The sequence below is a fragment of the Diadema antillarum genome, unplaced genomic scaffold (genome assembly GCF_040938485.1).
Source record: "Diadema antillarum isolate AM-2024a unplaced genomic scaffold, OU_Dant_1.0 seq00001658_RagTag, whole genome shotgun sequence".
Taxonomy (NCBI): Eukaryota; Metazoa; Echinodermata; class Echinoidea; order Diadematoida; family Diadematidae; genus Diadema; species Diadema antillarum.
In genome coordinates this window covers 273,021-295,326 of record NW_027272358.1, presented here as the reverse complement: position 1 = coordinate 295,326, position 22,306 = coordinate 273,021, and the positions used below count along the sequence as shown (strand labels likewise).

General features: G+C 39.9%; 1 protein-coding gene across 1 annotated transcript; it reads left to right on the top strand.

The window, feature by feature from the left end:
- The first annotated feature begins 8,676 nt into the window (after positions 1-8,676).
- Positions 8,677-16,888, top strand: LOC139711418 (polyamine-modulated factor 1-like). The gene is made up of 5 exons (XM_071623301.1): positions 8,677-8,869; positions 11,610-11,718; positions 12,254-12,357; positions 13,891-14,089; positions 15,992-16,888. The coding sequence occupies exons 1-5, from the start codon at positions 8,688-8,690 to the stop codon at positions 16,073-16,075; spliced, it is 678 nt and encodes a 225-aa protein (XP_071479402.1). The 5' UTR covers positions 8,677-8,687; the 3' UTR covers positions 16,076-16,888.
- Positions 16,889-22,306: the final 5,418 nt, after the last annotated feature.

Sequence of the window (22,306 nt, the reverse complement as noted above, 5' to 3'; positions counted from 1 at the left end):
TATTAACTAGAGACATAAAAACATGATATCAAACTTGTCCACAATCTACATCTCACTACACTGATCAGAGTCGGTATTACTTTTCACTTGGTTTTTAGTTTTACTTTTTCAAATAAAAAGAGAACTAAACGGAAGTCGAGGATATAGATGATACGGTGGTACATGGCATGTAGTAGCATAGCAATTTTCTATAATTTCTGTCCCAAATATGGAATTCAAAACCAAAGGCAATGAGAGCTTACAACCAATTCATTATCACCGCTTAAAACCGTATTCTGCTAAAATGATGTCCACTTGAGGTAACTGCTAGATTCTATAAATGGTTACGGAACCTGTACAAGAGATAACAGATAAGTGGCATATTGGACACGCCCTATACTGTAACACAGGTGAAACAATATCATTTTGCAAGCATAGATTTAAAAGACAGACTAAACTACTAATGGCCCATTCGTGGCGGGTACAGGTGGACTGGTGTCTGCTGCCGGGATGGCTCCGTGGTCGGTCCAGCAGGTGTCCGAGCTTGGATTGTCTCACTGGCTGCACGTCCCCCACAAAGGCTGTTTGGACACTCGGCATGGTGGGCTTGTCGACTAGCATTCACCTTTGATACGACAGGTATAAAAAGTATAAGTAACCATGCAGTTAATACAGTTTCCACACAAACAATGTTACATAACATAACTTGTAAACATAAAAAAAAACAGCATTGGATGCACACATTGTGTGTAGTTTTTTCCTCACTAAGACCATAGATCTATATAGTCTACAGATATTTCGTCAAGCAAATAAATAGATAGATAAAGAAATAGAGTGCTAGATGTGTTTTACTTATATTTGCTTTGAATGCCGGTACAAAGGAGCCAAAGTAGACAGCTGCTCAACTCCTGGGAGAGATGATGTCCACGAAACGGCCGCGTGGTCCTCCCCGCTCCTAACCGGTCCGATGTCGGATGCCTTGCTGCAGGGAAAAATGACTCGTTCCTCAGCATGCACGACTCCTTTATGTAGCATAGACTCTCCTCCAGCGGTGATACAGGCTGGTCTCTATCCACGCTGTCCCCTTTAATACTTTTCACTGACTCTACCCTCTAGCCAATGATAGGAGTAAAAGCTCTCTTCAACGCCCAAATGAGAAAATCCCTCGTTTTCATTGGTGCTCACAAAATCAGCAGTTTCTCAATATATCCTGTCACGCGACCCAAAGTGGGTGCGGTTAACATTTTTAGTCAAGGGATTCCAATCATAAGTCTAATTTTATTCAAATGCATGCGAATTCCCGCCAACTGATGTTATGTGGGGCAGACTATACTAGAAACAATACAAAAGGGGCAAAATGTCCATTGACAAAATACCGTGTCTTCATTGGTGCTACGAACAAAATCAGCTGTTTCTTCGGGTAGGCCTGGCCTATCACACGAACCAAACTGGGTGCGGTTAACATTCTTAGTCAAATGATTCCTTTCAAAAGCTGAAATATATTCGAATGCATGCGAATTCTCGCTAACTGATGCTGTGTGAGGCAAACTACTACGAACATCACAAAATAGGCAACCTGACCACTCGATCGATGCCTTATCGAGAAAATGCCGTGCTTTCATTGGTGCCCACAAAGTCAGCAGTTTCTCAAAGTAGGCGTAGCCTATCACACGACCCAAACTTGGTGCGGTTAACATTCTTAGTCAGTTGATTCCTTTCAAAACCTGAATCGTATTCAAATGCATGCAAACTCCCACCAGCTGGTGCTATGTGAGGCAAGCTACTACTAACATTACAAAAGGGGCAACGTGACCACTCCCTGCCTCATTAACAAAATACCGTGCCTTCATTGGTGCTATCGAAATCACGCAGTTATTTACAAAAAAAAAAAGTCGCACAAGGATCCAAACTGGAGGAGGTTAACATTAATATGCTTGCTTTCAAAACATGAATCGTATTCAAATACATGCAAACTCCCGCCACCTGATGCTATGTGAGGCAGGCTCCTATCTACGGACGGTACGAAGGGGCAACCTGATCACTCGCTGCCCTAATGACAAAAAAATACCGTGTCTTCATTAGTGCTATCGAAATCAGCACTTTCTCAAAGTCACCCAAGTATCCAAACAGGGCGAGGTGATCATTTTTAGTCAAGTGTTTCCTTTCAAAATCTGAATCGTATTTAAATGCATGCAAACTCCCGCCACCTGATGCTATGTGAGGCAAGGCACTATGAACAATACAGAAGGAACAAGATGTCCTCTGGGTGCCCTATATGGACAATTCCCCGTGTCTTCATTGGTGCGATCGAAATCGGCCGTTCTTGAAAGATACCTATCACGACGTCCGTCTGAGAGGTGTTATTTAAACAATCTATCCTTTCTTTTTTATACCCCCAGATTGCTCCGTATCGTTCAGATGTTACACGCTCTATCGCAGGTTTTATACTGAACTGCTTTGATCATGGACATTCATCACCCGTTAATTACAGTTTCTGTCAAAAGCGTTACAATAATATTTTAAACATGCTTTCCTACTTGGATCCCATCATAACCGCCGACAGCCTAACTGAAGGAAAACAGGGAGGCGTTATAGAGTGGCTTGGAACATGAAACATCAAAGCCAGAAAAATGCTGCTTTTTCAATTGTCATCCTACACAATAGGGCCTACGCATAAATTTGCAAAATCGCGAAGAGATGTCACTTCTTTTCTAGTAACCACCTGCCTGCGCCACCAAACTGAGTGCAGATAACATTTTCTATTAAGTGAATGCTTTCAAAAGCTGAATTTTATTCAAATGCATGCAAACTCTGACTGCCTGTTGTTACGTGAGGCAAGCAACAATGAGCATTACAAAGGGGGAAAACAAGCAAACAAGTCTCTTCCTTCAAGACAAATTCCTTGTCGTCTCCAGCGCTAACAACCAGAGATTCAGCAGATTCCATACACTATATTACGCAATCAAAACAGCTTGTGCTTTACATGGGGCCTGTCATATGAATCCTGCAAACTGTGAGAAATTGAATTCTATGATTACTCAAGCAATTATCGGCGCCTGTTGCCTTTGAGACCAACTTCTGTAGACATAACCAAAGGAGCAAGATGTGTAGACCTACTCCCTGCCCTCATGACGAAATCCTTTTCTTCACCAATGCAAATTGAATCAGCAGTCCCACCCCCCCCCCGCTCCTATTATATTTTTTATGTAATTAGTCGTAATACTGGTCTTAGCAGCCATATTGGAATTCAAAAATGGCGGGCAAACCGTTCGTCAGACAGATCACATTATTCCATTTCCTAACCAAGCGTGTTATAATATTTATGTGCAACCAATTTCAGCGACATTCGTCATTTAGAACTGGGCGAGGTTATCTAGGGATTTTCAACTTTTTGGTCGAGGCGGCATACTGAAATTCAAAATGGCGGCCATTCGATATGTTTGTCAGACATTTCAAATCCATCCGTCACATGAATTTGAAGTTAGCATGTCCAAAAGCCCTTGTGTACGAAATATTATTGCCACAAGTCATTTAGAAGCCAAGACAAGAATCTTTAAGCCCTAATTGTTTCTTCATGACGGCCATGATATTGGAATTCAGGATGGGGGCCGACCCAGTGGTCATGTCTCTTTGATCCTGCATTTTTTTTAAATCAGTGCCCCCAAAATACCTCTAGAAACAAAATGTACTCATTAAGATGCACATAATCAGGTGTCGGCGACGATCATATACATCAAAGAAAGACTGCAGTGAACAGTCCATGCATATTAGGTCCATGGTAGGGCCAGCCTCCGGCAAGCTTTGCAACTTTTGTGAATCATAAGCATGCATGATAACTTAATACATTACCTGTCTATTCATATCAACAAAGAAATAGAGACAGCGAACATATGCAGGAGAGGAATATGAGCTTTTACGGATTCATCATCTCATCAGATTTGTCTATGGTTGTTCATTATGACTTTGCTGGAAAATCACGAAAAAAGAGCCCTGATTTCCAAATTTTCCATAATTCAAAAACATACATCATTAACGTGTTTGGTTGATGTCATTATTTTACTTATCAAAAGTCATGTTGAACAAAGACTCGATTTTCCTGTAAATGAACTATAGGGCCTATAATGCAAATGCATGTGGACTTTGCGTTGATTCATGATACCCTCGACGGCATATGCAATGACCAAATGAATGTCTAAATACATGTCATATGTTTCATAATAGTCTTCTATTATTTTTCTTATACGCCCATAAAAAAAAAAACCCACTTCAAAACCAAGATCCTACCAGTGGCCTTCGTCAGTCAATTAGGTACTAATGATTAATGAAAGAAATTGGAATGCAGCTTTCCCTATAGCCTAACTGTCATGCTTCCGTGTTCAAAAGACATTGCAGTTGAACACCCAAGTTATGTCCACTATACTGTGAAGATGCATTCCAATGTCTTTTGTTAATCAAGTAGTTCCTGAATTTGGGATCGTTGTGAATGTCAGGGGGCTGAGAAAATAGAGGTACATTTATGTACTGTATACAACAGTTTCGTAATCAAAACGTCACTCTGTTATGGCGATCGCGTCTAAAAGAACAGTTAATGCTCTCCACTACTTTACCCCCCCCCCCCCCCCCCCCAAAAAAAAAAAAAAGTGTTGGAGAAGGAGTGGAGTCTCTTCGCAATTTGTGCGAATAGCATATGGGTTCTATAGCAAGACTGAGCGGCGAACGTTTGCGAACGTAGCGAATTTGGGATTTCGCCAGGGTTCGTAAAGGGTTGCAAAAGGTTCGTTAACAGTCGCAAGAAAGTTCACAAACGGTTTTTATTGTCGCAAACAGTAACTCTTGTCGCAAAGAAATTTTGAACATGTTCAAAATTTCTTTGCGAACCTTTGCGAATTTGTATTTTTCGCAATACGGTGTCGCTGAACATTTTTATTTGATTCGCCACTGCTAGCGAACAAGTATATAAAAGCTTCTGAAACAGACAAGGTTCCACTCTAAGAAAGTTCTTGAAGGTCTTGACATCTCCATCATGTAATTGCTACAAAAGCTTTTCATATTGACCAAAGTCTGTCCTCTGCAACAATCACTCTCTGACCCAAACAGTCTTTCTTTTCTTCTTCCTTTCTTGTTTTTCTTTTATCTTCCTTCTCTTATGCTGCACGATAGCTGTAGCAGCAGCCTGACAAAGCAGCTCTTCAAGGATGGCAACACGTTGAGCCTCTTCTTGGCAGAAATTTATTTCCATATAATGGAAATCCACCTTGAACGGATGTCACAAGAGATCTGAATTCAGTGGAAGGTTGTACGTTCGTTTTATGGGTCTGACTATACATAATCGCCTGGTACTTTTCTAGGTCCCAGAACACTCGCAAATTGTCTCAAAGGATTTGCAAACAGTTGCTAATATTTGCAAAACTGTCGCTAACATTTGCTAACAGTCGCTAATAGTCGCCACCTGTGTTTCACAAACACTTTCGCAAACATTTGCTGAAGTGTTGCTTATTGTCGCTAAACATCGCTAAAAGTCGCTAACTGTCGCCAATGGCAGAAGCGAACCTTGATTTTTCGCAAACATTCGTCAGAAAAGTTGGCGAATCTCAAATTCGCTACGTTCGCAAACGTTCGCCGCTCAGTGAGATACCAGCTTAGCATTAATCACTGGCTTTGATGTTCCATGCTCCACGCCGCTCTTCCATAGTGTTTGGATATGGAGACCAAAGAAGAGGTTCTTGATTTAAGGAATTTTTAACTGTATTTCAGAGGAAATTTTTAAAATCTAGTATGCAACTTAGTGGTAATCGTGTATGGAATAATATTTTTTTCTTCTTCTTCAAATCTCCTTGTTATTAAGACCTCCGGACTGAATATTAATATCTCATAAAAAAGGTAATATTTAACAATCTTGCGTATATCTAGTGCATAATATTGTTTGCCGGGTTTAACACTCAATTATCAAATCTTTCGAATTTAGTATTTGGCAAGTGCGTGTTTCTGCCTGTTTAGTCGCATTTTACAGTTAAAGAAATACATATTTTACTACATTCCTTCGTGTGTCCTATATAGATTTATATTCTTTGTACATTGTACAATTGCTGCTGAAAATATTGGAGGGGCAGCGCATTGCTACTGGCTAGGATGTTGTATTTGAGGAATGATGCATACTTAAACAGAAGTGTTGTCTTAGGTGAAAGCAATTTATCAACACCTGCGGTAGAGTGCATAACTTCTCGGCGGCATGGAGCATGGGCAAAAGAAAAGATTCTCGTTTCTTCTCCTCTGACACCCCCATGCTACTGTCAATGACGGATAATCCCGGCTCGTAAAGTAATGCGTACTTTGCCAAAGCGGTAACGTTTCTTTATTCAAATGAAGCCTTTCGACCGTCGAATATCATGCAAATAATGCATGTAAAGCTCGGGGCTGTTGCTCTGCTGTACAGGGATTCGCAGAGATATACGCCGGAGCTGACTTTTATTTTGAACATGTCAAAAAAAAAACAACAACAACAACAACAACAACACCTGCTCCAGCTTATCTCTGCGAAACTAGCCACTGGAAATAAAGAACGTCAAACTTGGTTTATTGTTATGAACCAATCTTAAGCACTAGCAACGGATCCGAACGCATCTCCATTTTCTTAATTCGTTTGGGCATTCGTTATCTCGATATGCCTTTAGAGAAGGAGCGAAATCTCCTCGCACTTTGTGCAATTTTTTCGTAGATTCATTGCATGACAATTCTTGAATGCTTACAGACATTCCACTGTCTTTGACTGTGCTCTAAGCCGCTCTTTTACAGAGTTTGAATATAATTATCATGGAGACCTCCGTTCAAAAGAAATGTGGAAATCCTGTGTGGGACTTATGGGGGTAATATGGCAGGGAACAAATCCCTTCAGTTTTTCTTCATTAAAAAAAAAATCGATCACTACCTTGCGCACAAAATGGCTTCCCTTGGGAAGTTTAGAACTTGAATGTGAAATCTTTCTGATTATGAAATGTAATTGGCTAAAGCATGACCCGATTTATGTGCATACTTAAGTATCATGTTACAGTTAACAATCCGAAGTATGCCTAAATTTTTAAAACTGATTTTTGTTCACGTGTCCTGTTCTCTATCCACATTGCTGCCGAAGGTATTGAAAGGGGCTTCGAACTGCTGCTCGTTCGGTTTGCTGTGATTGAGGAACTATGCATATTTAAACAGGAACGCTGTGTTTCGTCGAAGAAAATCATCAACACCTGCGATAGATCTCATTAATTCTTCCCTGCACGGAGCGACATTCGTCAAATAGAACTTAAGATAGGGATTTTCAACTTTTCGTCGAGGCGGCATGCACACTGAAATTCAAAATGGCTGCCTTTCGATATGTTTGTCAGACATTTCAAATCCATCCCGTCACATGAATTTGAAGTTAGCATGTCCAAAAGCCCTTGTGCATGAAATATTATTGCCACAAGTCATTTAGAAGCCAAGACAAAAATTTTTAAGCCCTAATTGTTTCTTCATGGCGGCCATGATATTGGAATTCAGGATGGGGGCCGACCCAGTGGTCATGTCTCTTGGATCCGGCAATGTTTTTTTTTTTTTTCTCTCTCTCTCTCTAGAAACAAAATTTCATACTCTCCGCCGATGCAAGCATCTCGACCAATCTTTACAGCTACATATCTGCGCTAAGTTTACTACCAGTCTTATTATACCAACAGCATGCATGAATTCCTGAATCTATAATGCCTAACAAACATGCTATGTTTGGTACTTTTCCAGACATAAAGAGTCTGCAATAAACATTTGAATCTAACACACCATTTCTAATTGTCCATTTTGCTACTCGTCCATTTATTTCCATTTGCTATTCGTCCATTTATACTACAGTGAACTGTATAAGGGTTTGGAATAAATCGTTCCACAGTATATAAGTGACTAATTACTGTACTTGCTTCGTTCAAATAGCTAACGAATCAGCGATTCCGTTAGATTTTCCATTACTCAGCCTAAACTGCACGTATCGGTGTTGAATGTCGTCTGCTGAACCAGGGAGGTGAGACGGGGGTTTCCTCTCACCTCCCTGGCTGAACCGAGCTCCGCCGTTTGTGATAGCGATTTACGTGCTTTTTCTCCATTGACTAACACTAGCCCCTAGGGATTATCATTTTCGTAATTTCAAGTTCGGTGCTGGTGTTAGCGTTGCCGTGCGAGACTCATATTTACGTCCATAAGTAGTTGCACGTTTTACGTGCAAAGTCTATGTCGCCCACGTAACGTAAACGAACACCATCGACATGGCTTTATAAATCTGAGCCTATGAGCAAAATTAGGATAACTGTTTGTGGCATTTTAATTATTCTTCCTCGTTATGTGTCTAAAACTAAACAGTCATGGCTACATCTTTTTATATTTGACTTTAACTATGCGCTACCACTTTTTCGTCGCGCAATTCCCGCGGAGCTCGCGGTGCTGTGATTCCAACACAGAGTGCTGGTGATCGATAATTTTGATCGGTATCGCCTCGTTAATCTGACCGTCGGTGTTGGAGCTCGATTTAACGCTGTTACTGTATTCGGGGGGCTAGCACTAGCACTAGCACTAGCACCGAACTTGAAATCACCCATTGGTGTGTGTGCGGAAGTAGCACTAACCCAGCAAAGAGCATAGAAGATACCATACATAAGATCTATACTCTTTGGCACCAAGGATACGCGCGGGAGTTACAAATGGCGACTAAGACTGAAGAGATTCGGCACGAAAAGATAACTGACGATGTAGAAGATCCAGACTCCCAATTACCTCAAACTGAAGTGAACGAAAACACGAGTAATGATAAGGATGGAAAGCGTATGATACACCTCAGGGATGCCCTGAGAAAGACCATAAAGAAGTGCATGGATTCTGCCAAGTAAGTTCACGAGTAAACTATACTTGGGTGACCCGCACCCCGCCATTAATGTCTAGAGTCTATGCATATTTGAATCACATTTCGTTACTGAAATTAAATGAAATCCCATTTACATATTGGAAAAATGCTGAAGATTCCAATGGAACCACAAAATTCACTGTTCGATACCGGAAATTTGCAGCTATTGTCCTCAAACGCGAATGATGCAAAAAAAAGTTGCACGCTGAGGAAGGGGCCCGCAACTCGCCACCGCGCTGCCATAGACAAAGCACGTAAAACGCGACGGTGATGCTCCCATAGACAAGCACGTAAAAGATGCGTGCGGGTACTTATAACACCAATATAAATTTCAAGTTTTCGCGACAAACTGCTGGTTTTTCACAACAGTTTGCTTATTTGTGGTAACCCTACCAAGTTTCAAGCTTTTTAAGGGATACTGAACACAGTCCCGGGCATAAATTTTTGTTTAGCGCGCTTTTAACAATTTTAAGCGTGGTGGCGGTGTTCGGGCCCCTGGCGAGGTGCGGGCAGCGTTTTTGTTTAAGACGGCACAGATTGGGGCATGGCGCGTGTTAAACCTATGGGAAAAACGTTGGGTTAGGGTTTTTGGTTAGGGTTAGGGTTAGGGTAGTGAATAGGGTTAGGTTTAGGGATAGGGTCCCCAATAGATTTTTAGGGTCCCCAATCTGCGCCGTCTAAAAAAAACACGCGTGCAGGCACCTCACTATACTACGACTAGCTTAGTACGAGTACGAATGTTATTCTTATTGTTAATGTTAGGCTATCAATGTTAGATTAGAATAGATCCCAATGTAACTTTGCTCTTGATCTTCAATCCATCATATCAAACAAATATAAGACTAAGAGTGGAGTGAAAAAGAAAATATTGTACTTGCAGGAAAATAACATTGTCTAGAATTATGAATAAATGAGGTTATTTTCATCGCTTTGCGAGCGAGGTGGTCATATCATACAATTGGGTAGCCTGACCGGCACGACAGCGGCTGCGTGTAGTTAACAATTGGGTGTTTATGTGGCTATAAACAGCACGGCGCTGTGTGTTCCCCAACCCAAACAAAGATATCTCTGAATATAATTTATATGTACACGAGTGTGGCTGTATCCACGAATCGCGAATGTGGCTGTATCCAGCGACTCAGGCCGTGGTTACTACCACACAGGTGTGGCTGGATGGTAAAGACACACGCATGAGGTAGTACTATACACAACAAATTACAAACTACAGTGCAGGTTAAAATAACTATAGTTTAGATGGGTACGGTACATTTCCTCATGTACCTAAAAAACACCCCATTCCCATCTAGCGGAGTTGAATATCCTGCACCACTTGCTTAAACTGAACTAAAGACAGTTGAAGGCCTCTTGGGGCCGAGCATCCAATTCCACATTTTGCACGATTGTGTCTGGCACCCGGGGAAGAATGTCTTTTGCCCCAATTGCACAAATCGCCCACAAATGTAGAATTACAGAAATTTATTGAACAGCACCCACTAGATCTACAATACTGTAAAACATGATATATTCGCGGCATGAATTTTTCGCGAATTGGAGCCGACGGCCTCTTTAGCGGCATGAAATTTTCGCGAACTGGAACTGGTATTCAATGCATATAGTGTAGAAAAGAACTTTCGCGTGCATTTTAATTTCGCGAATCTTCGCGCTCGCGAAATTCGCGAAATTAAAATGCACGCTTACATTTCTCGTTTTACAGTAATGTGTATAATCATATTGAATCGCTAATGTAGAAATCATTTCAAAGCGTCGCCCACAAATGTACATACAAAGTGCAAATTGGTTATTGGCTTTTGTTGATATACGTTGTATCATACAGACATACCCAGCGTATTACTAAACTAAAATATGCTGTGGACAAGTATGTGTGTGTATGTGTGGGGGGGGGGGGGGAGCAATATGGGGATGTGTGGACTGTGTGCGTGTGTATGATAATGTGTTGTGTATGTTGGTGTGCTGCTAACCACACCATCGACCCTTGACCGAAAGATTGATCTATCTAGTCATCGGGGATATGTTCCGCAGAGACTGCGTCTGGCTTCACAGAATACGGAGAAGAAAAACGATAAAGTCAAAAAATTATAAAATACTCCTCTGGACAGACAGATTTTTCTGTCTAAATCAACCCTAATGTGTGGTTACAGCACCCCAGGGTTAGTGTGCTGGCCTACAGCCCTGTTGACTGTCACTGTACAGAAGTCTGTTTGTACTACTAAATACTATACTGATTTTTTTTTTTTTTTTTACAAATCCCACCCAGGTTTACACTTACAGTATACAACTGGTGTGTAACCCTTACACAACTATTTGCATTTCATGATGAAATATGAATATTTTGTGCTGCTGTGATTATCCCTCATTGGTTTTTGCATATCAATGCAAAAATGTTTTGCAAGTATAATTTACCATATTGTATGAATATTTATCCTTTTTAATTTGTACAACATGTTCTCAGTCCATGCAAAGAAATTGACTGTAAAACTGGTTACAGGAACAGTGTGAATTATGTACTCTAAGTAGCTACCTTGAGGATGTCATTAATGATGCCATTAATCAAATAGTTACTAATGCTGCTCTGTTCTAGGGGACTCATGAGAGTGAACAGACCCAAGCTTTACACTGTCAAGAAGTTCTACTACTCCAGTACTTGTCTGTCAGCTGTGTACAATCATGTCTTAATTTCACTTTGATATTCATTTTTTTTTAGATTCAGCATCTTCAGCAAGCAGTATGGTAACCATATGCTGGACAGAAAACCTGAAGTCCTAAAGAGGGTCTATCAGCAATTCAAGAAAGAGCTTGAGACATCCATCAAGGTACATCTACAATGTACATCAATGGGGAAAATCCTTTTTACAGAAACGAAATGTGTGTTGACATCTTGTATAGTGTATGTCATATTTTGGCATGTGCACAAAAGTGACTGAATGGCGAAACTGCCAGAAACTCCTCCAGTTGTATAGGTTCTATGTGTATAGATTTAATTCTGCAATGCATTGATCTGCATAGACCTTTGTACATGTGCAAAATTATGTGATATAATTTCTGTGGTCAGCAGTCAGACTTCTCACTAGCTCATACACTGATTTGTTGAAAAAAAATCATGTTTGTGTTTTGTGCCATTTGAAGAACATACTTCAAGATGACTGCACTGTAAGAATAAATATACAGTTGTAGGTTAATAAAATAGGTAACTTCAGCTGACCTACAGACTTACAGTATAAGAATTGTGTATATAATTGCTGCATATGTCAACTGAAACTATTGTTTAGTGACCTAGATTCTAAGATGTGAAGTTGTATGGATTTCTGTATTTATAACCTAAGATTTCTGTATGGGTACCCTTGATAGACTGAATTGGAGCTTGTGATCAAAGAAGAGAATCTTGTCCCTCTCTTCAATGAGCTGGATAGACTAGCTGAGGTTGCTACTGATGATACAGCTCATGTTGCCTGGTAAGTAACACTACAAATGATTGCCTCTGAACCAATACAAGTCAAGAATTTATGTTTTGCTTCCCAGCAGTCACAAGGTTAAAGATTTCCATCTAGTTTGATATTTTATTTGGGGTAATGAAAGATGATTTCACTATTCATTATCACTCTTTGCACAAATGAACACAGTGGTACAGGAATTCTTAAATCAGATTGTTTGAAATATTTGGTACACTGTATATTAGGGAGGGAAGGATTCCAGAATTTCACTGCTCAGTTAATAGCTCCAAATGCATACCCACCTGCTAGAATGTTTGAAGTCATTTGATATTGAACTTTGTACTTTAGTACAACATATGTATTCCAAATGGCTTTGTTTTTGCAAATCTTGCAGGTTAATTAATACTCCCAAAAGTAACAACATGCTAAAATATTAAACTAATATGGTCTTAATCTCAAAATACCTAATTAGATGCAGTTCATTGTTTTGATTTAACTTTTTTATTGCCTCACAAGATTTTCACACAAATTTCATTGTCGAAAACTAAATCTTTAAACCCATTCTTCTGGCAATTCTAAGAGAGCTTTCAATACCCCCAAATGAGATTCTTTTTGCAAGTCGACAGAGAACGGACAGGTTGGTAATCCACCTGTGCGAAAGCAGTCAAGCGGTGCATGTATCCCCTTTCCACAGTCAACGTAACATGTGCCATTGAACAATGAAAATATCAATCGGGCAAGAGGTATGAATAGAGCGTGCGCTGATGTGCTCACAAACTCTTGTTGTACACAAAAGAGACACCTGTATGGGGTGAGTTAAAGCTGAAATCTACTGAGCTCAGCCTTGATTGCTATGTACATTCTCATACGAGTTTATTGTGAAACAAGCGCACACTCTACGTGTACATTAGAAAAAAAGGCAAATAATACTGCATATACCAGGTTCCTGTAAAAAATGGGTTAATTAAAGAAAAAAATATATTTATACAGTTTCACTGAACTTGTCATGGGTATCATGTCCGAATGATATGGCTGTGACTTACTGCTGCAAGGAGCAGTAGTGTACTGGATAAGACTCTAGTTTTAATCCCGTCCTGTGGATTTTCCCTAGGACATGATGTTTTGACCCATGGGTATAAATGGGTTCTAGGGCAATTCCCCCTGGACAATTACCCCAGACCCTTCCCCTGACACTAACCCTAATCCTAATCCTGAACTTAATCCTAACCCTAACCCAAACTCTAACCCTAAACCTAACCCTAACACTAATCTTTACTCTGACCTTATCACTAACCAAGTATTTATATTTACAGGGTAATTGTCGGGGGGGGGGGGGGGGGTAAAAATGGTTACCTGGCAATACTAGGGTAATGATAATTGCAAAGCACTCTGGTAGAGCAGTTCCAGAACTGAAGAGGCCACTTTGGAAATAAGACCATATTATTTTTTAATACCATGTGCAATGGAACTTGGCATAAGGCTTCTTTAACTATTGTTATTTTCCTCAATAATTTTACACCAGGTCATTAATCAAACTTTTTCATTTGTGTGCAGGCGGCCATCGGGGGAGCCGGAGAAAGACTGCCTCAGCCAGAGAATGAATGCCAAGCTGAAAGAAAAGGAGAGACTCAAACGAATTTTGCGCCAAACAGAGGAGGAAGGACAGCAACTTCTCCTGAACATCAGAAGTCACAAGATGAACCTTGTAAGAACCCAGGCCAAGATCAAGGATCATCTTGAAGCATTCAGCCAGGTAAATTCTCATCTTGTTAAAGGCAAGAGTCCACAAGAATCTTGTGTTCAGGCAGGATAGATAGAAACTCAGGATGTCATGTTTGCGTGGTACAGTACCCTCCACTTGGTGTTGGGCAGAGCAGTTGTTACCCGATTAAACGGTGTACCCAACTAACTGGAGAGCATGTTTCATTCACGTCAGAGCTGCCACACACTATTAAATTATACATCTATCTGTATCAAATACACAGAATGGTGTGTCACACAACAGCCACAGCTCATCTAAAGTCATGCAGCAACCTTTGCAGAAACCCCAATTTTTCTCATAATGCTTTCTGAAGAAAACATCTTGAAATTATTCTGTTTGAATAATGTATGTACCCTGTTGATGCCATACTGCAAACGATAATTGGTAATCCATACCAAAGCCCTATTTGCATGAGGGCAGAATGGTCATTCACAAATGTAAAATGTCCTTCCAACAAGTCACATCAACATGACATTTTAAATCACAAGAAATGCAGTCAGTAGTGTGCCTCTTATGTGGAGGTGCTATGTTTCTACAAACAGCCAGGTCACATCAACCCTTTATGCCCCCTGGCCTGTAGGGCAGCGACGAAGGCTCTCCACCCATCTCTGTTGCTGGCCATCCTCTGGAGAGAAGCCCAGGACTGTCTGTGGTCTGATATTTTACCCTCTACTGTTCATCTTCTTTAGCTGATTCCAAGGATGTGTAGGTCATACTTTTATCTTCACTGTGGCTGTGTTTAGTGCTTTCTTGGTCATGCCAGTAGCTCCCTCACGGCTTTTACTACTGTCAATCATACCAGTCCCTGACTGGAACTCAGGGGCGCACTGCCCACATCAGATCGAGTGTTTTTTCTTGTCGCTGTTTCCGTAACATGAAATTTTTTTCTGGGATAGAATTGTTAGTCCTATGCCCAACCCCCAACCTGGAGGACCAGTGGATTGTTTTACGTCTGGTCTCTACCCTTTGACCAGTCCAGCTTGGGTGCCTCTACTAGGAGCATACACTCCTGGTGGCATAGCTCTCTGGGTCACTGAGACGTGCAAGCCCACTGACCACTACAAGGTGGTAACCCACGCAATGGGAGCCTGAAAGTGGAATTAGCTTATTAATTTTTCTCGAGAGCTGGCTAGACACATATGGTGATGATTGTGTGTCACTGTGTGTGTGTGGTACCGGCACAAGGGTTTGTATGAATGCGTCTACCTGTAGTGATATGACCAGTTGATCGATAACTGCACAAGTAACATGTTAAAATGTAAATCTAATCACTCTTCTTCTCTCAGCACCTCAGTTTCTTCAGAATTTATACCCTTTACATGTACATCCACTTTAAAGACTTTCTGCAGAAAATTATAGGAACAGATGATGTTTGTTTGGAAAACTTGTACCTGTTTAACCAAATTGGCTACCGATTACAAATGTTGCAAATACAACATGCATCAGAAGTGTTTGTTCAGCTTGTATGTCAAATAGGCGGAGTATCCAATTAAGCAGTACATTGCACTCCCGTTACAACGAACACGTTTATAACAAAATGCTTGTCAGAATGAAGTAAAAATTCAGGCCAAAAGATTATTATCTGTTGATACATTTATGTACTTTACTGTTTGACTGTAATGAAACTTTGATATACCCAAAGAAAACCACTGGTCCCGAAGACTTTATTATACATACAAGTACACTGTAACAAGAGTGCACTGTACCTGACTTTGCAGAGACTAGTGTATAGAAATTGTGTGCGATTAATGCATTAAAGCGTGTGAAAAAAAAAATATGGATAAAAACAATGAATTGTTTGAAAGATGGTTCTTACATTGTGGTACAACGTGTACATGAAAACTACTGATAATACATTATTTTGCTATTCAAAATCATTTTCTTCATGTGTAGGCTTCTGCAGCAGCTGACCAGGTTCCAGTAGCTGAAATTCACAAGGCCCTGAAAGAGCTCAACTCACCAGTCAGTCAGCAGTGATTAAGTCAACATGCAGCACCTTGATGGACATATTCATTTCACAGCTTGATGTGTGGCAGACCTGGAGAATTTCTAGTTCTAGTTCATAAGGAAAAGGCGTGGAAATCAAACGCATTCTCCTGTTCACTCTTGTCATCTACAGCACAATACAAAATTTGTTTGTTCAAATATCAAGGGCTGATATAGCACAATCTATGTTTGTTGTAGGGACCATGTCCAGATATACAGAGCTCTTGAGAGGAATATGAGACAAAAGCTGAAAGTGACAAGGCATGTATTACAGTGTTGAAACTGATAGGTCTCTATAATTGTAGTTCCACATGCCATCCCTCTTCCTCTTGAAGCTATAAATAAGCATGCACATTGTGAACATCGACTTCACAGAGAAACATGTTTGAAATTTGACATTCAGAGACCAGAATACTTCTAGTATAAATGTAATGGGAATTGATATCATACCACTGAAGACTGCAAATAAAAAACAATAAGTCAGGGCTCGGCATTAGCGGTGACCCAGGTCCCACTAAAAGTTGATGTCGGGCCACCAAATTTCCCAAAAGGCTATCATTTTTTGTGGCCCGATCAAGTACTTAAGATTCAAAATGGAGTGATATATTTCTGTTTATTTGGGGCCACTACATTTCTCTTTTGGGCCGCCAAAATTTTAGTTTTAAACTTAAAAGATTTTAGTGGCCTGAATGGGCCACCAGAGAAAACAGTTAGTGTCAAGCTGTAAATATTAAAGTTAATGTTATCACCTCATGAATGACTATTCATCCTTTGATTGGGATTTGTTCTTATACATGTATATCAAGGGCGGTGAGTTGGCTCAGTCGGTAGCGCGTCTGCCTCACGATCACGCGGCCAGGGTTCGAACCCGAGTCTGGACTGAGCAATGTTGTGTGTAAACATACCATCCCCTCTACCAAGAGGCAAAACACCGTGTATGAGAGAGTCACAGCTCATGCACATAAAAGATCCCGCTTCATTCATTCATCGCAAAGAGCAGGGTGTTTAACCCGGTGAAGTGGTCCCACCTCACATCCAACTGGACCCCATGGAAGACCAGGGCCCTGTTGCATAAAGCCTTAAAGGGGCATTCTGGACGATTTTCATAATTTCACATCATGTAGTACATAAATCAACAGCTCTATGTATAGATTCGTGGAATTTATTGTGGTCCTTGAGCAGAGAAACCAATAAATTGAAAATCTTAAACAAATTACACTGAACAGTGTTGATGACATCAGAGCCTCATATATTTCAGAAATGTAGCAGTGTAATTCCATTACAATACCGCTTGCTCAACAAGTTCACCTGTGAAAAATCTATGCATGCCTTCTTCTTTTGTTCTGCTCCCTTGAGCCCCAACTCATGCATTCTTATGGTGAGGCTGTCATGTCATCATCCTTGTTCATTGCAATTTGTAATAAATTTTGAAAACATTCTCATTCCTTATCCCAATCACTATAAATTTGGAAACTCTGTACTCAGTTTGACTAATTTATAGTTGTTCAAATGTAAAAGTGTGAAAATCATCCGGAGGTCCCCTTTAACCAGAGTTTTTTTCATGGTTAAATCCAGATACTCTGGTGAAGAATTTTTAACCAGAGTTTTTCTATTGCAAAAAGCTTAACCATAGTTTTTTCTCAGGTTAATGTTCAAGAAACTCGGGTTATTTAACCTTAGCTCTCTGACCAAAGGTTAAATCTAAATTTCTCTGGTTAGCCCCACTTAGAGCTACTAAGGCTGCCATTCTGGAAACAATTCAGCTAGAAATTGGACTAGGAGAACTGCTACGCACTGTTTGTTCATTCATTTCTGGGAAGATTTCGGTGCAGGAGTCGGAAACGCAGTAGAACAGCTAGTAGACTCTACTAGATCTAGGCCTAACAGTTAGTTATATCTAGTTCTCTAATTATAAATTAGTTCTATCTATAGTATCACATTTATCAATGTACTAATCGATCTAACGTTAGATCCAGCTAGGTTCGTTAGTTAGAATCTAACGTTACTCTGAATTAGACACTTTTACTATTTAGACGTATACCCGTATTACTAGAACTAGATCTAACGTTAGACTCTAGAACAATCTAGTTCTAAATTCTAGAAGGCCTGACTTCTAGAGTCTTAGATACGTGAATGAAGGTAGCACCAAAGAGGTAGATTCAATAGTATTAGAGGTAGACCTACTGCAAGTAGCTGTAACATAGACTAACTAGATGTAACCGTTAGGTAGGCCTACAAACTGCGACCAGCCCGAACGAAGCTATCGTTACAGTATATTTGTGTGAAGGAGCGCCCCAGGGTTAGATGTAGCCGTATCAACAGTAACTAACAGTTGAGTTAGATCTACATACAGGTACTTACTGTGCCTGTAGATGTGTGGGGCGTTTGCACTTTCGTATCCATGTCGATATCTCAGCTTCCATAATGCCGTATTGCACCAGAATCACAGATAAATCCCTACAACTCATAACTTATTTCCGAAAAGTTATTTAGAACCAGCTGGCTATCGGGAAGCTTGTAGCAGGCTCGCTAGCAGACATACCGCTACTCGTACTACATGTTTGTGTGGCAGCGACAGCTAGCATGCAGTACATTGTACATTTAGACAGCGCGTAGCGGTGATCGCTAGCTGCGCGCGGAGCGTAAAACTGAGAAAATCACTAGCACTTCCGCATTTTATCCTCATCCAAGTTTATTTGAATAAAAGAAAGCCGATATACTGTAACCTTAGTTTTTTTAACCAGAGAAATTGACTAACCATGAAACTCAGTTAGGCACCCGCCTCTAACCCGAGTTTTTCTCAGGTTATTTATGCAACAGGGCCCAGCTTAGCATAGCTGAATATGGGCTATCCAGCCATCTTCTCAGATGGAAATGAACAAACAAACAATATCATTTCATTACAAGAAAAATTAACCCAGCATGCTTGGAGAATTCTTGAGATGACTTAAAGGCACATAGACCCAGTGGTTTAGTCAAGTGTGTACGCAGAAGGACGGCACAGGTTTCCTACAGACACCTACTCAAGGACTCCTCTTTAGCACTTACGTTTAGACCCATTCCACGAGTCCTCTGAACCGGGTCTACGCGTCTTTAAGTGTACACATGGTAAACTAAAGACCATCATTGTTTAAAACTTGATATCTGATTTTGATGAATGAAGATGCTTTAACAGTATTCCAATGTAGTCACAAAGTGAGGGTGAAGAAACACAATTTCAAATTGTACGCGTGTTGATTTATCTGTCAATATATGTGACCGTACATCACATAAGCAACAAATCATGCTCTTTGGTTTTATGTGAGGACTTAAATGGGTCAATCTATTCAATATTCAGTTTTTTTTTAATTTTCTGAAAGAGCAGTTCTTCTACACGAGTCAAAATTTGGGATGATAAAGTGAATGGGAAATTGTGTTTTTGCAGTGTTTCTTGACACCTCTTTGTAAAGAATACTGTGATAAGGTACTGCTTAGAGGCCCCTTTTCATTTCTTGAAAACCCATTTTACACACTCCTCACTTTCAACTCTGATAACGTGTAAGGATTGCACTACTGCCTATAACAAGTTGAAGACGAGTTCCGAGAATACTCCGGCAGGTGTCTATGGGAAATGCATGTTAAAGCACAATCAGTCCATCCTCAACGGGTTAACGTTGGTAGCAGTCATGAATGAAATGTGCTTAATAAGTGTGGAATTTTCAGCTTAATCTGATAATCCCTTCATTGTGGATGCTCTATAGAGTTTTACATCCTGTTTTTTGTCACATTCATTGCACAGAGCATGGCAGGGAGTGAGATTAAAGGACAAGTTCACCTTCATAGACATGTGGGTTGAGTGAATGCAGCAATATTAGTAGAGCACATCATTGAGAGTTTGAGGAAAATCGGACAATCCGTTCCAAAGTTATGAATTTTTTAAGTTTCTGCTCACTCAAGGCTGGATGAGAAGACTACTATAGCTTGTGATGTCACATGAGTACAATGATATAAAGAAAGGATAAAGAAAATTCAACGTATTTTCACTTTTCTCGCATAACAAAAGAACACTTGACTTCTCTCTTTCAGAAGGCAGGGGGAATGATATTACCTTTAACATATGTCAGTAACAAGTCGAAGAAATGTGCACTTTATTCAAAAAGTAAAGTTTTGTGAAATTCTCTTTTTATTTTCTTTATATGGTTGTACGCATATGACATCATACACTGTAGTAGTATTCTCATCCAGCAGTGACTACGCAGATACTTTAAAAATTCATAACTTTTGAACGGATTGTCTGATTTTCCCCAAACTTTCACTGATGTGTTCTACTAATATTGCTGTATTCACTCAATCCACATGTATATAAAGGTGGACTTGTCCTTTAAGCACTTTAATAGACCCTCAACTCCAAAGCCTATTTTCTCAGTAAACACTGTTTAAGAATGTGAACTTTTCCCCCATTATTATAATAGGTTGGGAAAGTCTATTTGTATCGAGTTATACGTCATTTTAAAGCATAGAGTGCTCTGTCAGAATCTATCCTCAAGCAAAAATGCATGTCTGGTGACTTTTTGGTGGTTTTGTGATGCTAGGTCACATATAATGTCCTCTGTTTAAATAATAAGAGGAGGATTTAGGAGTCTCTTTTTTTTTCTCCAATTTAAGCAGGGCTTTTTGATTTCATTGAAAAATGGAAAGTTTGTGAGGATTTGTATGGAAGTCTGTGGTAATTCTTTACATTGAAGCAGTTTAAACATGGGGTAAATTTGCACTTTAACTGGTGGCCCATACCTATGTATTGACCCATGCAAATCTCGCCATGGTCACTGGTCATGGTCATGTGAGTAGAGAAAGACAAGAAAATTGCCACCTTGCATGCCTAATGATAGACATCTAAGACAGTGATGCCATATTTTGTAGTCCCACAAACCATGTTTCGCTGCTGAACGGCATATTTCAACTGCAAAGTAGCACTCTTCCATTTGCCATTTGTTGTAAATGGCCATTATGGTTATGAAAATGAAAATCTGTGATTACATTGGTCTGGATCTAGTCATCGTCTTGAGACATAAAGAAGGGACAGCAAGTTTCTTGACCCAAATATTATGACCTGATGAAGCAAGTTGAAGCCTCAATTATGCATTGGAAACAGGTAGACTGTATGTGTATGATAGAAGTTCTGCCGAAGTGGTTCCATTTTCATTTATGGTCACACTTGTATATATACAATGTGTATATATATGTATATACATACATATACAGTATATATACAGCTGTACTGTATAAGCTGTTATTTTCGCGTACAGATATCTTCGCGAATGAGGAGGTCACAGACATTTTTGTGAGATGTTGTTTTCGCAATGTGACACCCAGGCTATCGTAAGTGCACTATTAGTCTAGAGTACGGCGACATTTTCACGTGTTGTCAAATTAGCGGTCCAGCCGTGATTCGCGAAATTCGCGAAAATAACAGCATGTACAGTATACTGTATATATTATATACATATAAATTACTGTATATACATTTTTTGTCAGTAAAGTTTGTTGGTTTTCCTATCTTGTTCAAGTATGTACCTCCTCTTTGCCTCCTACCCTCTCTAGGCCCATCTCTCCCCTACTCTCTTCTGAACAATACACATGCACATAAGAATATATATCGAGGTAAAATCAGATAGAAAGGCCAATCCAGAAAAAATATGTAGGCAGCTGTTTCAGAACAGTGACCTTTCTGTACACAGTCGTGGCAATTTTGTTGAGTGGACTCATTCACACACCATGATAATATAATGCCATTGTACACATTGTTGTGTGTGTGCAGATACAGGCTGTACTGTATAAGATGTTATGTAACATCATAGTACAATTGTATATAGATATTGTTTATGATATAATAAATGGTAATGTCCAATTACTTATAAAGTGAACTGTTATGATATGCTTTCATTTATGATGTGTCTGTGTAAAATATGCATTTATGCCATATAATGTATGCTTATTCATAATAGCTGTACAGATTTAGCCAGACTAGTACAGGCCGAGACTAACATGTCACTGAGACCCGACAAATAGGTGTGGTGGGAAAGTCGTCAAAAAACTATAGTTGGGTGGAAACTGGCTATGATAGACATAGACTTTATGTACCATAGTAAATGGGTTTTGCATCAAGTTAAACTTTAAGGCCAAGTTCACCTTGATATACTGTGTGTGTTTATTGAGTGAATGCAGCAATATTTGCAGAACACA